The sequence below is a fragment of the Nerophis lumbriciformis genome, linkage group LG27 (assembly GCF_033978685.3).
Source record: "Nerophis lumbriciformis linkage group LG27, RoL_Nlum_v2.1, whole genome shotgun sequence".
Lineage (NCBI taxonomy): Eukaryota > Metazoa > Chordata > Actinopteri > Syngnathiformes > Syngnathidae > Nerophis > Nerophis lumbriciformis.
The window spans coordinates 23,810,419-23,828,003 of NC_084574.2; the positions used below are offsets into that span (position 1 = coordinate 23,810,419).

Genomic DNA, 17,585 nt, shown 5'->3' on the forward strand with positions numbered 1-17,585 from the left:
CTTTTTCTCTGTGTGGTTGCATAGATAATACCTCTTTGAGGGTTTGAACCAGTAAGAGGGCGGGTCACAATATTAAAATACACACATTAAATTGAAAAACAAAACGTTCGGAGGCAAAAAACTATATCTAAAAATACTTTGATTTCCCTTTTATATTTAATTTACCAAAAAGTCATATAACTTGTAAACAAACGGAATTAACCGATCAAAGATAGATTCGTTTTTATATTATGACACCGGAAGCTTTAATTTCAAAGTAAAAGCGAGCATAAGTACTAAGGTACCCGTGTGCCTGTGACTCTGGCTAAAATATATTTGGAGCGCTAAATTGGAATGCTTTTAGACATGGCACAAAGACTGACATCTACATAAATATTTACACACATCACACAAAGTGGATGCGTAAAGGGATTTTGCCAGTTCTCGGTCCTGTCTTTAAATCGTTACTTCCGGTTACGGAATATAAAACATATACGGTGTGGTCTGTAATTCCGTTTCTGTTGACAGGTGATTTAAATTTTTATGTCATATGAAATGTTAAAACACAAAAAATGAACGGTTTGTTTTCAGTGTTATTTGTTGTATATTAAAATGAAATTTAAGTAAACCAGTCGTATTTTTCATTTACATTTATTAAAAAAAGACATACCGTACACTGATTGCATCCATACAGTAGCAACAAAATCCCAATTTTAGCTCAAGTGTGCACTCTTATGTCTCTCCTGCCAAAGTGTGGTCTGGCTTCCTACACCACATTTACAGCAGCGTCAATTAAAACTTATCTTTTGAAAATCAGTTTATTCATCTATAGTCCTCACATTTTTCCTTTAATGCTAACTATACACAATAATGATACGACACAATCATCAGTGTTAATAAGGGCTGGTGATACTAATATCAAATTTGTTTACATAATAAATTACAGCATATTTTCCCTTTCAAGCAAAACATAAAACATTTCATATTATTGCTGTTCAAAATACTAAAGTAACTTTTTCAACTGTAGGGTTTAACTGAAAATGTTAAGATATCTTCCCCTTTTAGCATTATCAATCAAACTGAATGTTATGCTTACGACAGCAATTTACTAATTTCCACGTTCTCACTTCTCGGCACTCTGCAGCAGGATTTTTTAATGTTGCATTTCATACAATTCATAAACAAGAAAAAAAACAATCACCCATGCACTTAAATACTTCTCTGCAAATGTAAATGCTTCTCATACTACACCTAGTATATTGTAAAAGTGATGCTATGCATGTTTCTTATAATACACGTAGTATAATCAAGTACTGTCAGTTAAACCACTGTTTAGAAAAAGGCGTCTTTAGAAAATTTGACGGTAACCAAAGCTGAGCAACACTTAAATAAGACACACACACACACACACACACACACACACACAAGGGATTGATAGGGTTGTTGAGACAATTACACTAAGCAGTTTTGGGATCAGAAAAATATTGTCCGATCCAAACCCTAATATATGATTAATAATTTCATCCTACTCCCGTTTGTGTTCTCCTTTAGCAAGCATGTGTGCATGTTCAGAGATGAAGGGATGAAAACAGCTTCCTTGGAATTGCAGACTCAGTGCGTTTCCCATTGAGTACTTGTTGGGGAGTTTCATCCCTAAGGAAGGGTCCTTGGTTTTCTTTGGCTGATATCAAATCTCCATAGCACTTCCTACAAGCTGCCTGATATTTGTCAGCTCCACCAATCACTTCCACCTAGGGAACACATAAAACACACCAGTGTATATTAAGTTTGTCACAATACCACAATTTCAGTAGTCAAGACCAATAGCTATGAATTTCCACAGTAGTTATTCGAAAACTGTAATTTTAAATACACTATTTGATTAAAAACAGTTTAAGTATTTAAGATCACTGTGCTTTGACATGTGATTATAAATATGGTCATAAGCAATATATTATTTATTCTAAAGAGAACAGCAGTGGCGTGGAGCCTTCAAGTAAATAAAACAATATTGTTATGAATATTCTCAGTATGGTGGTGACGTGATGTCATTGTGTAATTTGTAATTAAAAGCGCTAACACAAAGGCAAAATATTTTTAAAGACAAATATTAGTGTTTTTATTTCTTACGAGCAACATTTCAGCTTTTTCTTATTACTTTGGGACATTTGTGGTTAAGGGCTAGCTATATAAGTAAACTTTGAATGTATGATTGATTTTAAGCCTTCTCAACAAAAGAGAAATAAAACCTTGGAGAAAAATCTAACATAAAACATTTGTATGCACGCACAACACTTAAGACTTTTAGCATATGAATATGTGGGATTACCGGTACATTATGGAAGGGATTAAACGAAGAAGTCAAAGTACTAATTGACCTAGTTCAAGAAACTGTTCAAACATTAAGCGTTTACAAAGAAGAATCATCCTGATAAACATTAGAAACTTTATTGAAAATGAGATGATCGAATGCATCTTATTTAATTATGTGGGCTCTGTACCGAGGATGTCGTTGTGGCTTGTGCAGCCCTTTGAGACACTTGTGATTTAGGGCTATATAAATAAACATTGATTGATTGATTGATTTTGTGAATACAATTTATTTAACTAACTATTGAGAACTTTATTATTTATGGATTTACATTGTGTACACTGAGAACAAGATGGAAGTGTAGAAATAATTGCCATTAAAAAAAAAAGGCATCCTACTCCTCTTCGGACATGTAACAAGAATACTAGACATATGTGATGTATCATTGTAACGGTAGGCATAGTTCAAAATAAACTTAGCACACAAACCATATCTTATCGTGATCTAATAACAGAAGTGCTGCGGCCATTTTGTTCAATGCTTTAATATAAAATTAGAGATGTACCAATACTGATTTATGTGAAAAAGATGTGCTGAAAATGTTAATTTCCCCTCGGGGATTAATAAAGTATTTCTGATTCTGATCGTTATTGCTGATCACAAACACTAAACCGCCCCGGCTGACACTGTTTTTATTTTTAGTCCCCCGGTTGACAAGCAGCTAGCCACTAATTATGTATCTCCATACACAGTGTGGAACCACTCCTTAGCTAATCATAATCACCTCCACTACATCAAATAAACTGCCTTTCTTTGTATCTTAAGCAACGTTTTCGCTGGAGGACGAGGCTTAACACATTACACACAGAGGAAGAGAATAAGGAACTAGTTTTAATATTATGTTGATATTGTTCAACTGTCAATAGTACCTACCAGAAATCAATTGAAAAATGTACAATCAATACATGTGATTAGTATCTGTATTGGTATCGGCCAGTCTCAGTATCAGGGTCAACAGCATTAAACCCTGATTGGAACATCCCCAGAAATATATAACATTTGCAACACCATGAATAGATTTAGCACTACCTGATTTTCATTGTTTATTATCACATTATAATGGGACTGTCTGTGAATCAAGCTAGTCATTCCAACTCACTAGTACTTGACAAGTGTGCACACCATGGTTCAATAGACCTGAATATTTTCTTGCGTATATACAGTCGTGGTCAAAAGTTTACATACACTTGTAAAGAACATAATGTCATGGCTGTCTTGAGTTTCTGATCATTTCTACAACTCCTATTTTTTTGTGATAGAGTGATTGGAGCACATACTTGTTGGTCACAAAAAACATTCATGAATTTTTGACCACTCTTGACAAAATTGGTGCAGTTCAGCTAAATTTGTTGGTTTTCTGACATGGACTAGTTTCTTCAGCATTGTCCACACGTTTAAGTCAGGACTTTGGGAAGGCCATTCTAAAACCTTCTTTCTAGCCTGATTTAGCCATTCCTTTACCACTTTTGATGTGTGATTGGGGTCATTGTCCTGTTGGAACACCCAACTGCGCCAAAGACCCAACCTCCAGGCTGATGATTTTAGGTTGTCCTGAAGAATTTGGAGGTAATCCTCCTTTTTCATTGTCCCATTTACTCTCTGTAAAGCACCAGTTCCATTGGCAGCAAAACAGACCCAGAGCATAATACTACCACCACCATGCTTGACGGTAGGAATTGTGTTCCTGGGAATAAAGGCCTCACCTTTTCTCCTCCAAACATATTGCTGGATATTGTGGACAAACAGCTCAATTTTTGTTTCATCTGACCACAGAACTTTCCTCCAGAAGGTTTTATCTTTGTCCATGTGATGTCAGAATGTTTTTTGTGACCAACAAGTATGTGCTCCAATCACTCTATCACAAAAAAATAAGAGTTATAGAAATTATTGGAAACTCAAGACAGCCATGACATGATGTTCTTTACAAGTGTATGTAAACTTTTGACCATGACTGTAGATTCTGAGGTTTGTGAGTCGGCAATATTGTTTGATGGAATCCACCCAGTTTCATAAAAAGGCGGCACATGGTCTGGCAGAGAATAAGAAAATGTAGCAAGAGGAATCAGTGTTGCTATGTTTGTCAATTATTTGGACTACTCCCAAACTCAACTGGCGACTTTTTGTCGACATATTGGACACATTAGGACAAACATGAATGCAGGTCTTCTCAAGGAGCAGCGTGTCCTGCTGAGAACCCACCTCCTTCTCCGCTCCAATCCTTTTTGTGTAGGCAGCTTCTTTGTAACATTGCATGCAGACGGCGTGGAGCTTCACCACACTTTCCGCCAGCGGGACGAGGTTGAGGATGTTTCCGAACGGCTAGAAAGAGCCCCCCAAAAAGCAGTGAGAACTTGTGAGTGAGGGCAAGTTTAAAATCAGATTACCAGGACAGAACATTCTCGGCAAGGAATACCGTATTTTCCGGACCATAGTGTGCACCGGATTATAAGGCGCACTGGCGATGAGCGGGTCTAGTCAGGTCTATTTTCATACAAAAGGTGCACTGGATTATAGGGCGCATTAAAGGGGTCACATTTTTTTATTCTAAATGTAAAACACTTCCTTGTGGTCTACATAACATGTAATGGTGGTTCTTTGGTCAAAATGTTGCATAGATAATGTTTTACAGATCATCTTCAAGCCGTTTTCTGACAGTCGCTTCCGGATGCGCCATTTAGTGGGCGGTCTTATTTATGTGGCTCACCTTCGACAGCGTCTTTTCTCCGTCATCTTTGTTGTAGCGGTGTAGCGTGCAAGGACGGGGGTGGAAGAAGTGTCAAAAGATGGAGCTAACTGTTTTAATGACATTCACACTTTACTTCAATCAATAACGGAGCAGCATCTCCTCATCCGTGTCTCACTAGTGCAACAACAACGCTGGAAATGTGTCCCGTGAAAAACCGTTCGACCTTAACTCTCTAATAACTAAAGTTCCTTGGGTGAATAATGTAAACTCACTACACCGGTATGTTTTAGCGCTTTCATGGCGAGTTTACTGACAGATATAAGTAAGAACTTTACACTACTTTATATTAGAAATGGCAACAGTGGAGGATGAATGTCCCATAACAAGAAGATAGAGAAAAAGAAGAAGCTTATCGACTGCGAGGTCGTCACGAACTACAAAGGCGGACGCGTGCATATTTTCATGACTTATGCAGATCCCAAATACAGATCAGCAGGTACCAGAAAGTAAGAAAAGGTCCTTTCACATAATATTGCGAAACAAAATTCCAGATGTCTTACCTTATACACACACCATAATAATACTCCTATGTTGAAGCACAGTACAATCCATCAAGCGGTGCAGCTTCATAGCTTACCAAAGTCGTACTAAAACATTTTGATAGATTTTTGAGCGCTGTGTGTAATGTTCTATATTTTCAATGGAACATATAACATTTTGGTGTTGTTTACTTGAGTCATATTGCAGTCTACATGTATCATTTCAACATGTACCAAATAAAATAGCTTTGAGGTCGGTAAGCACAACCAAAATTATTCCATTCATTAGGCGCACCTGTTTATAAAGCGCACTGTTGACTTTTGAGAAAATGAAAGGATTTTAAGTGCGCCTTATAGTCCGAAAAATACGGTAATAATGGGCATGTTGTGCGGCAATTTCTTCTTGGATTTGGATGGTTTAGCGGAGCGGAACACATTTCTGCTCCAGCCGGACAATGACTTGCATAGAAAAAGTCACCTTTCTCTGGAAGGTTCCGTCCAAGGCAGCAACAATGACAATCTTGCCCAAATTGGCCATCTCCTCACAAAACTCCACTGTATCTGGAAACTGCAGCCATGCAAAGACGCACATTAGCGAACCATTCGCCCGCATCACCAAATAATCATTTTTTTAAGAGAACTTACAAACTGTCCTTCATCTATTCCAATGACACTCGCTTGTAATGCCGCTGAGCGCACGTCTCTGAGACAATTTGCAGCAACAGCCTCCATTGTGTTTCTAAAAGATGGAAACCAGATGAATGGAAACACTTTATGCCAGGGGTGTCAAAATCGTTTTATTGAGGGCCTTTTTGCACTCACGGCTGCTCTCAGGGGGCCGCTTGTTACAGGGAATATATTGATTACGATTATGTTACTACACAGTTCCCTATGGCAGTAGTTCTCAACCTTTTTTCAGTGATGTACCCCCCTGTGAACATTTTTTTAATTCAAGTACCCCCTAATCAGAGCAAAGCATTTTTGGTTGGAAAAAAGAGATAAAGAAGTCAAATACAGCACTATGTCATCAGTTTCTGATTTATTAAATTGTATAACAGTGCAAAATATTGCTCATTTGTAGTGGTCTTTCTTGAACTACCGTATTTTCCGCACTATAAGGCGCACCTAAAAACCACAAATTTTCTCAAAAGCTGACAGTGCGCCTTATAATCCGGTGCGCCTTATATATGGGTTAATATTAATATTAATTTTCATAAAGTTTCGGTCTCGCAACTACGGTAAACAGCCGCCATCTTTTTTCCCCGTAGAAGAAGAAGAAGCGCGCGGTGCATGCTGGGATATGTGACGTTTCATTTCCATTTGTGTGTTTATGTAAAGACCCCAAAATGGCTCCTATTAAGTGTGTTGTCTGTCTAATTATAAATAATGCAGATGAGGCGTGTTAACTGAGTTCTCAACGTTTACTCACAGCGTGCTCATAACCACATTCTAACTGCCAGCATACAACAACGCTTCTCAGGGCTACCGCGCATGCTCGTCACTATCGTTGCATGCTGGGTAGTGTAGTTGTTATATTTGCTAGCTCATAACATCACATTAAGAGACACGCTTACGCGCTAAATTCAATACTCGCCGTCATTCCGGGTGGATTGACAAAAGACCTCCAGCCGCTAGATATTGGTGTCAACAGGGCATTCGAAGCTAGACTGCTAACTGCGTGGGAACAGTGGATGACAGAAGGCGAACACACGTGACGTTCACCAAGACAGGGAGACAGCGCCAGACGACATACGCCACTATCTGCCAGTGGATCGTAAATGCCTGGGCTGATTCAGTCTCATCTGTGGTCCGAGCTTTCAGGAAGGCAGGAATTGTCACTGAACTAATAAACGGCAACGACACTGACTCCATTAATGACGACTTCGACGAGACGTAGCCGGCCATGTTGGATGCCGTATTCGCTCAACTGTTTAATTCGGACACTGAAGAAGAAGAATTCGAGGGATTTGTGAATGAGCTATAACTTCATAAAGTGAGCTTTACATTTTTATTTAGTGTGTTGTGTTGTGTGACATTAACGTTTGAGCAACGTTGAGTTATTGATATATTGTTATTGCTCTGCACTATTTCACGTGTTACTATATTGTGATTGCACGTTTGATTTACGTAGCACGAGTAAATCAGCTGTTTATTCATTTTGGGAGTGAACGGAGTTGTCAGAACGCTGGTTTGTTATCTATTAATAAAGTTTGACTGACCTATCTGACTGTTTTGTTGACATAGGTGCGCCTTATAATCCGGTGCGCCTTATATATGAATAAAGTTTTGAAATATGCCATTCATTGAAGGTGCGCCTTATAATCCGATGCGCCTTATAGTGCGGAAAATACGGTATTTGGAAAAAAAGATATAAAAATAACTAAACACTTGTTGAAAAATAAACAAGCGATTCAATTATAAATTCTTCTAAACATAGAAGTAATCAACAACTTAAAGTGCCCTCTTTGGGGATTGTAATAGAGATCCATCTGGATTCATGAACTTAATTCTAAACATTTCTTCACAAAAAAAGAAGTCTTTAACATCAATATTTATGGAACATGTCCACAAAAAATCTAGCTGTCAACACTGAATATTGCATTGTTGCATTTCTTTTCACAGTTCTTTTTGACAGACATTTTAGTGAGAAACCTGAGCTTTTGCTTCACAGAGTTTATGAACTTACATTCATATTTTGTTGAAGTATTATTCAATAAATATATTTATAAGTGATTTTTGAATTGTTGCTATTTTTAGAATATTTAAAAAAAATCTAACGTACCCCTTGGCATACCTTCAAGTACCCCCAGGGGTACGCGTACCCCCATTTGAGAACCACTGCCCTATGGATTTAACTTTTTTTTTTTTTTACATACATATTGATGGATAACGTACCGGTACTTGTTTTTTTTAAATGCGCCATGCGGCCCCCGGGCCTTAATTTTCCCAGGTCTGTTGTAAATGATGGGATACCTTTTAAAAAAAAATGCAGTGCCCGTTTAAATCTACATCTTAAATGCGAGCCTAAATCTCTTGCCTAGTGTAAATATGAATATTCATAGAAGGTCAATTTTCCATTTAAAAGTGAGCTAAATGTGAGAAATATATCTACTAGAAAAAGTCTTGACTGAATTTTTACATTCAGCACTCCATAACAAACATGTGCATACCAAAATAAACCCTATTTATGTCCCATAACGCTAAATGCAGACAAAAAAAAAGTATGGTTGAAGGAAACATGCTCTAAACTTACTTGTCATGTGTGGCCATGCCTGTGTCAGAGTAGCGTGTGTCTTTGGCATATTTCACCACCAAGCAGCAGTACTGGGCTATTTGGAAACGACGCACCCTTCGCATTAATTCGGTGCTGCAAGATTTGTATTACATTATGGTTACTTAGACAACAACAAACAAACTCATGTACACAAATGAACATTACTCGCTTCAGCACATGTAAGAACGTGTATACAGTCGTGGTCAAACGTTTACATGCACTTGTAAAGAACATAATGTCATGGCTGTCTTGAGTTTCCAATAATTTCTACAACTCTTATTTTTTTGTGACAGAGTGATTGGAGCACATTCTCGTTGGTCACAAAAAACATTTGTGAATTTTTTTTTTATATTAATTTATTATGGGTCTACTGAAAATGTGACCAAATCTGCTGGGTCAAAAGTATACAGGTAAAAGCCAGTAAATTAGAATATTTTGAAAAACTTGATTTATTTCAGTAATTGCATTCAAAAGGTGTAACTTGTACATTATATTTATTCATTGCACACAGACTGATGCATTCAAATGTTTATTTCATTTAATTTTGATGATTTGAAGTGGCAACAAAAGAAAATCCAAAATTCCGTGTGTCACAAAATTAGAATATTACTTAAGGCTAATACAAAAAAGGGATTTTTAGAAATGTTGGCCAACTGAAAAGTATGAAAATGAAAAATATGAGCATGTACAATACTCAATACTTGGTTGGAGCTCCTTTTGCCTCAATTACCGCGTTAATGCGGCGTGGCATGGAGTCGATGAGTTTCTGGCACTGCTCAGGTGTTATGAGAGCCCAGGTTGCTCTGATAGTGGCCTTCAACTCTTCTGCGTTTTTGGGTCTGGCATTCTGCATCTTCCTTTTCACAATACCCCACAGATTTTCTATGGGGCTAAGGTCAGGGGAGTTGGCGGGCCAATTTAGAACAGAAATACCATGGTCCGTAAACCAGGCACGGGTAGATTTTGCGCTGTGTGCAGGCGCCAAGTCCTGTTGGAACTTGAAATCTCCATCTCCATAGAGCAGGTCAGCAGCAGGAAGCATGAAGTGCTCTAAAACTTGCTGGTAGACGGCTGCGTTGACCCTGGATCTCAGGAAACAGAGTGGACCGACACCAGCAGATGACATGGCACCCCAAACCATCACTGATGGTGGAAACTTTACACTAGACTTCAGGCAACGTGGATCCTGTGCCTCTCCTGTCTTCCTCCAGACTCTGGGACCTCGATTTCCAAAGGAAATGCAAAATTTGCATGGTTGGGTGATGGTTTGGGGTGCCATGTCATCTGCTGGTGTCGGTCCACTCTGTTTCCTGAGATCCAGGGTCAACGCAGCCGTCTACCAGCAAGTTTTAGAGCACTTCATGCTTCCTGCTGCTGACCTGCTCTATGGAGATGGAGATTTCAAGTTCCAACAGGACTTGGCGCCTGCACACAGCGCAAAATCTACCCTTGCCTGGTTTACGGACCATGGTATTTCTGTTCTAAATTGGCCCGCCAACTCCCCTGACCTTAGCCCCATAGAAAATCTGTGGGGTATTGTGAAAAGGAAGATGCAGAATGCCAGACCCAAAAACGCAGAAGAGTTGAAGGCCACTATCAGAGCAACCTGGGCTCTCATAACACCTGAGCAGTGCCAGAAACTCATCGACTCCATGCCACGCCGCATTAACGCGGTAATTGAGGCAAAAGGAGCTCCAACCAAGTATTGAGTATTGTACATGCTCATATTTTTCATTTTCATACTTTTCAGTTGGCCAACATTTCTAAAAATCCCTTTTTTGTATTAGCCTTAAGTAATATTCTAATTTTGTGACACACGGAATTTTGGATTTTCTTTTGTTGCCACTTCAAATCATCAAAATTAAATGAAATAAACATTTGAATGCATCAGTCTGTGTGCAATGAATAAATATAATGTATAAGTTACACCTTTTGAATGCAATTACTGAAATAAATCAAGTTTTTCAAAATATTCTAATTTACTGGCTTTTACCTGTACATACAGCAATGTTAATATTTGGTTACATGTCCCTTGGCAAGTTTCACTGCAATAAGGCGCTTTTGGTAGCCATCCACAAGCTTCTGGTTGGATTTTTGACCACTCCTCTTGACAAAATTAGCACAGTTCAGCAAAATGTGTTGGTTTTCTGACATGGACTTGTTTCTTCAGCATTGTCCACACATTTAAGTCAGGACTTTGGGAAGGCCATTCTAAAACCTTCATTCTAGCCTGATTTAGCCATTCCTTTACCACTTCTGACGTGTTTGGGGTCATTGTCCTGTTGGAACACCCAACTGCGCCCAAGACCCAACCTCCGGGCTGAGGATTTTAGGACGGAGGTAATCCTCCTTTTTCATTGTCCCATTTACTCTCTGTAAAGCACCAGTTCCATTGGCAGCAACATAGGCCAAAAGCATAATACTACCACCACCATGCTAGACGGTAGAGCTGGTGTTCCTGGGATTAAAGGCCTCACCTTTTCTCCTCCAAACATATTGCTGGATATTGTGGCCAAACAGCTCAATTTTTGTTTCATCTGACCCCAAACACACGTCAAAAGTGGTAAAGGAATGGCTAAATCAGGCTAGAATTAAGGTTTTAGAATGGCCTTCCCACAGTCCTGACTTAAACGTGTGGACAATGCTGAAGAAACAAGTCCATGTCAGAAAACCAACACATTTAGTTGAACTGCACCAATTTTGTCACGAGGAGTGGTCAAAAATTCAAGCAGAAGCTTGTGGATGGCTACCAAAAGTGCCTTATTGCAGTGAAACTTGCCAAGGGACATGTAAGCAAATATTAACATTGCTGTATGTATACTTTTGACCCAGCAGATTTGCTCACATTTTCAGTAGACTCATAATAAATTCATAAAAGAGGCAAACTTCATGAATGTTTTTTGTGACAAACAAGTATGTGCTCCAATCACACTATCACAATAAAATTATGGTATGTGTTATGTTCTTTACAACTTTTGACCGCGACTGTACATCTGAGAAAAAAGTGACGTGAACAATGCCTGATTTGGCGGGACAGGATGAGCTGTGGTAGTCGGGGGCTTAGAGATACAGTATTGTACTTCCAACACTATTACGTCCACGCTTGAAACCTCCATCCATTTTCTACCGCTTGTCCCTCTTGGGAAACATTTTTTAACGCAAACTATAGTATGTAAATGTATGACTCACCTTTTGCCTGAAAACATCGGTCCAAAGATGATCTGTGAGAAATGTCGGAAGGACCGCCGTTAGGCAACAACTAGTTCTACAGATTAGCACGACAAAAAGTGTAAATGTGCAAAGATACCACCATACATTTTAGAAACAAAGACTCATTAGTTAGCATTCGTCACCTGGATTTGCCCTTGCGTTTTCCTCGGAGAATTAGGGAAAACTTTCGGAAAATCCATACAGTCCATATCTGGTAGGAGACTAACGTCAAAAACAGAAAATAAAGCGTTTGGAATAATAAACAACTAACTACTAACAGCTGCTCTGCAAGTAAGTCAAAATAGCCCGCGTCTTCGAGTATATCCAGTTGTTTGAACCGGAAATTGATTCAACCAATGAGCAGTGCTTCTCAATGGTCACGTGACCACTTTTACCCAGTCAGGACGCAGTACAGTTATAGCGGTTTTTTTTACTTGCACAAAAGAAAACACATAAATAACTCACTTTCGCACTTTTATTCTGTTAGAGTCCACAAGTGTTTTTGCTATAGAATTAAAAAGTATTGTTGAGCGTTCTATTTTTATTGCGCCCTTACTCACTTTAGTGTTTTCTTTTATTTGTGTATTGTCGATGCGGAAGCGGATGTGACGTTGCCAAAACTTGCGACGTCATCACGTTGTTGTTGGCGCGGTAAAACGTATTTCGGAGGCGAGAAATCGTGCTTGTATATAAGAGACCATGCCAGAAGGGCTTGTTTGTGGAAGTTTGAAAAAGCAACAGGAATCCTATCAATGTTGTAGTAACACAAAAACAAAAATTTTAGGCCTCCAAGGTTAGAAAATATATGATGAGAAATGAAGTTCCAAATTGAGGTAGGGTCTTTCAAATAGTGTCTTAGGTATGCCACAGTCTGTCCTATATCACCTACCAGTATTGCTCACTCACCGGAAATGACGTTCGGTCACAACATTTTGACATGTGACTTCGTCCCGGAAGTGAAAAGCAGTGGTGGTCAACCAAGCAGCGCGCAAACTATATCATTGCCAAAGAGGCTTAAATCTTCCTGCAAAAATTCTAGCTATGCAATGTAATACATCCCTATACTTTATCACAAAAAAAACTTGTCGAGTGATAACAAGGATTATACGTCAGTCGCGTTCTCAGACATATCGAACTATTGTGTTGCAGACAGTGTTGGGTTAGATAATGAAAACCAGTAACTAGTTACAGTTACTAGTTACTTTACTTCAAAAGTAACTCAGTTACTAACTCAGTTACTTACACCAAAAAGTAATGCGTTGATGTGAAAAGTAACTATTTAGTTACTTCTTTTTTTCCCCTTTTCTTTTTAAGGCTCCCATTAATGCCCTTTTAGTCTTTATTATAGTACTGTTATTGCAGTGGAGAACAATACAATCTGTTGATCAACTTGACATGCATTTGCATCACTGAACTCAGAAAGCAATGTGGTCTACATACAACACACAAAGACAAAGATATGTTTCAAAGGGCCAATTTATTTCAGGCCAGAACAACTTGTCAAAATTATTTGAAATAGCTGCAACATAATGGCACTTTAACTTTAACTTTAAGTAGATAGGATCTTTGATCCAAGACACAACTTACATTTAACTAAAATGTTATTTTCTTTGTGCTCAACAAAAGAAAAGTATTGAGAATGTCTCCATGTTAAGAAACTCGACTTCTGGCTTCACCATGATGTCTTGTTAGTTGTTACGAGAGTAGCATATGTGTGTGTGTGTGTGGCCCTTTAAGATACGACAGCATGTGAGGTGAGTGGCGTCAGTGAGTGAGTGGGCGAGAGAGGTGAGGGAACGGCGACAGTGAGTGTGTGCAGGTGCTCTAGCTTGGTGGATGGCTGTCTCCATTAAAGTCAAAAGGTTGCAACAAACCGCCGGCCTCGTCATTCACCCTCAGCTGTAAAGACCCACTTCCGGGTAAAGTGAAGGTTGTTAGCCCCGAAGTACATAGGCCATGGAGGAACGTCTCCCCTGCGCCCCTCAACTACGGTCTGGAAGCCACCCCCGCGCGCTCCCACCCACACAAAGCACGCCTCTTCTCTGCACGCCTCTTCTTTTCCTTGTGACACAGAAGGACGACACCGCAGCGCTGCAATAAAACACACTCAGATCTTCTGTTTCTAGCCGATACTACATAAAAAATAACGTAAAATAACGCAGTAACGCATCATGTAGTAACGGTAACTGAGTTACTGAATATAAAAAATAACGCGTTAGATTACTAGTTACCGCCAAAACTAACGGCGTAACAGTAACTTTGTAACGCGTTAGTCCCAACACTGGTTACAGACGCCATTCTACACGACAAAACAGATGGAAACTTGGAAAAGTATGGAGGTCTGCAACTTTTTTTTGTGTGTAGCTGGGTCAAGGACATTGGTATGAAGACTCCCCCCGGGTAAAAACGAATCGCTTTTGCTCGGGTAAGATTGAAAACAGCTTGCTTGACCACCACGCGTATTCATCGGGCGGGACGTGAGCCGGATATGACGTCAGTTACATCCCAGCACTATGTCCCATGAACTTTTTCAAAAGGCAGTTTGAGGTATTAGCAAGCGGTTCGGTTCCCGGGCCAGGACATAAACATTGAACGAAATCATAATACCATCTTGAATAACCAAAATAAAGTTGTTTTTTCCATTCTGTTGATTTCGTTATTTTGCATAAAATGTATTTCTCATTCATATTACTTATCATTTTCATATTACATAGGCTCCAACGCGACCCTGAGAGGGCCAAGCGGTAAAAAATGGATGGATATTACCAAAATATGCATACTCCAGCAAACCACGCCCATTATACGCAAACCAGTTGTGCCCCACCCCCACTCACACACTTCTAAAATACAAATGTAGTCCCTGAACACAACCTAGGTCTAAAGTTCAAAATAGCTCCGTCCCACTGCTGCTCAAAAACGCTTCGATCACCTATCAAGAAGAGGGGCTATATTATTAAAATATGGCGCATTGGACTGTACTGAAGAAAGATGTAAGATTGTCACTTTATGTGGTTATGGTTATGTCTTGGACTAAGTAGTAAAGAGATGGCTGTCAAATTGTCATGTCATCGTATATCTTCGTTTTGAATGAATAATATATCTTTGTATTCATGACAATTGTGTAAATATAGTGTCTATTAAATGGCATGACCTAAATAGAGGGAGGGATATATGTTGTCAGAGGGGGCGCTGTTCGCCGCTGTGTAGTGTATTACTCCGCCGTCACCGTGTGAGCTTGCAGTTTGTGTCACAACACAGGAGCTGGAGAAGCAGTATTCACCCAGCCGCTGGTCGCACAGAATGGCGGCGGACGACGTGATCAAGGCTCACGTCAAGGCTTTAAAAGAAGGTTCGGCCCATTTCCCACTATTTTTAGTCGATGAGACACATGTACACACACCCTCCACAAAGCGACTATGCGTGTTCAGTTTTTGCCTTTCATTTTACATGACGTAGCCGCTGACTACGGGTGTTAGCCAATTAATTTGGCTGGGGGGCGGGACTTCCGGGAAGAGATGGGGAAGTGACGTTCTTGATAGGAAGTAAGGCGTTCGAGTGTTGTCGGTAGGGGTGTGGGAAAAAATCGATTCGAATCGCGATTCTCACGTTGTGCGATTCAGAATCGATTCTCATTTTAAAAAAATCGATTTTATTTTTTAATTTTATTTAATTAATCAATTCAACAAAACAATACACAGCAATACCATAGCAATGTAATTCAATTCCAAAACCAAACCCGACCCAGCAACACTCAGAACTGCAATAAACAGAGCAATTGAGAGGAGACAAACACGACACAGAACAAACCAAAAGTAGTGAAACAAAAATGAATATTATCAACAACAGTATCAATATTAGTTACAATTTCAACATAGCAGTGATTAAAAATCCCTCATTGACATTATCATTAGACATTTATAAAAAAAAATTAACAATAGTGTCACAGTGGCTTACACTTGCATCGCATCTCATAAGCTTGACAACACACTGTGTCCAATATTTTCACAAAGATAAAATAAGTCATATTTTTGGTTCATTTAATAGTTAAAACAAATTTACATTATTTGAATCAGTTGATAAAACATTGTCCTTTACAATTATAAAAGCTTTTTACAAAAATCTACTACTCTGCTTGCATGTCAGCAGACTGGGGTAGATCCTGCTGAAATCCTATGTATTGAATGAATAGAGAATCGTTTTGAATCGGGAAAAATTTGTTTTTGAATCGAGAATCGTGTTGAATTGAAAAAAAAATCGATTTTGAATCAAATCGTGACCCCAAGAATCGATATTGAATAGAATCGTGGGACACCCAAAGATTCACAGCCCTAGTTGTCAGGAAAAGAGGGAGACACATTGGAGTTGTTGTGTGGTTGAATTGCATCTTGTACAATAAAGACAAGACAAACAAAGAAGTCGTATGAGCCTAATTTCTGGATTATTACAATACATGCATTCATGTAAAAAATAATACTAGCGATATCTGAAATATTCTTTAAATGAACTGTACTTTTGTTGGGAAAGTCTTGAATGGGCCACAGACGGATCACTATCAAAACTTGTTAAGCAAGTGTTTGTAATTTGAGTAATTCAGTACTAAAAGTTACATAGAACATAAACTTAAACATAATTGTGTGAATGCTGCAAAGCATTTGCACATACAGTCGTGGTCAAAAGTTTACATACACTTGTAAAGAACATAATGTCATGGCTGTCTTGAGTTTACAATAATTTCTACAACTCTTATTTTTTTTGTGATAGAGTGATTGGAGCACATACTTGTTGGTCACAAAAAACATTCATGAAGTTTGATTCTTTTATGAACTTATTATAGGTCTACTGAAAATGTGACCAAATCTGCTGGGTCAAAAGTAAACACACCGCAATGTTAATATTTGGTCACATGTCCCCGACCACAGAACTTTCCTCCAGAAGGTCTTATCTTTGTCCATGTGATGTCAGATGAAACAAAAATTGAGCTGTTTGGCCACAATAGCCAGCAATATGTTTGGAGGAGAAAAGGTGAGGCCTTTAATCCCAGGAACACCATGACTACCGTCAAGCATGGTGGTGGTAGTATTATGCTCTGGGCCTGTTTTGCTGCCAATGGAACTGGTGCTTTACAGAAAGTAAATGAGAGAATGAAAAAGGAGGATTACCTCCAAATTCTTCAGGACAACCTAAAATCTTCAGCCCGGAGGTTGGGTCTTGGGCGCAGTTGGGTGTTCCAACAGGACAATGACCCCAAACACACGTCAAAAGTGGTAAAGGACTAGAATTAAGGTTTTAGAATGGCCTTCCCAAAGTCCTGACTTAAACGTGTGGACAATGCTAGAGAAACAAGTCCATGTCAGAAAACCAACAAATTTAGCTGAACTTCACCAATTTTGTCAAGAGGAGTGGTCAAAAATTCAACCTGAATCTTCTGGATGGCAACCAAAAGTGCCTTATTGCAGTGAAACTTGCCAAGGGACATGTAAGCAAATATTAACATTGATGTATGTATACTTTTGACCCAGCAGATTT

The 17,585-nt window shown here is 39.0% G+C and overlaps 2 protein-coding genes across 5 annotated transcripts in view; one reads left to right on the forward strand and one right to left on the reverse strand.

Annotated features, from left to right (window-relative positions):
- LOC133624618 (kynurenine formamidase) overlaps positions 1-17,585 on the forward strand; it is a 54,797-nt gene that overhangs the window by 3,669 nt on the left and 33,543 nt on the right. For 3 of the 4 annotated variants that reach the window (XM_061988336.2, XM_072916388.1, XM_072916390.1), the window contains exon 2: positions 15,318-15,408. In XM_061988336.2, coding sequence (XP_061844320.1) covers positions 15,318-15,408 — 91 coding nt within the window. Of the gene's footprint in view, positions 1-14,898; positions 15,050-15,317; positions 15,409-17,585 lie in introns of those variants that run through there. The other variant, XM_072916389.1, reaches the window with a different exon arrangement.
- Positions 615-12,388, reverse strand: tk1 (thymidine kinase 1, soluble). Its single transcript, XM_061987840.2, has 7 exons — positions 12,203-12,388; positions 12,039-12,070; positions 8,829-8,942; positions 6,221-6,314; positions 6,054-6,143; positions 4,550-4,669; positions 615-1,730 (listed from the first exon to the last, which is right to left on the reverse strand). The coding sequence occupies exons 1-7, from the start codon at positions 12,266-12,268 to the stop codon at positions 1,548-1,550; spliced, it is 699 nt and encodes a 232-aa protein (XP_061843824.1). The 5' UTR covers positions 12,269-12,388; the 3' UTR covers positions 615-1,547.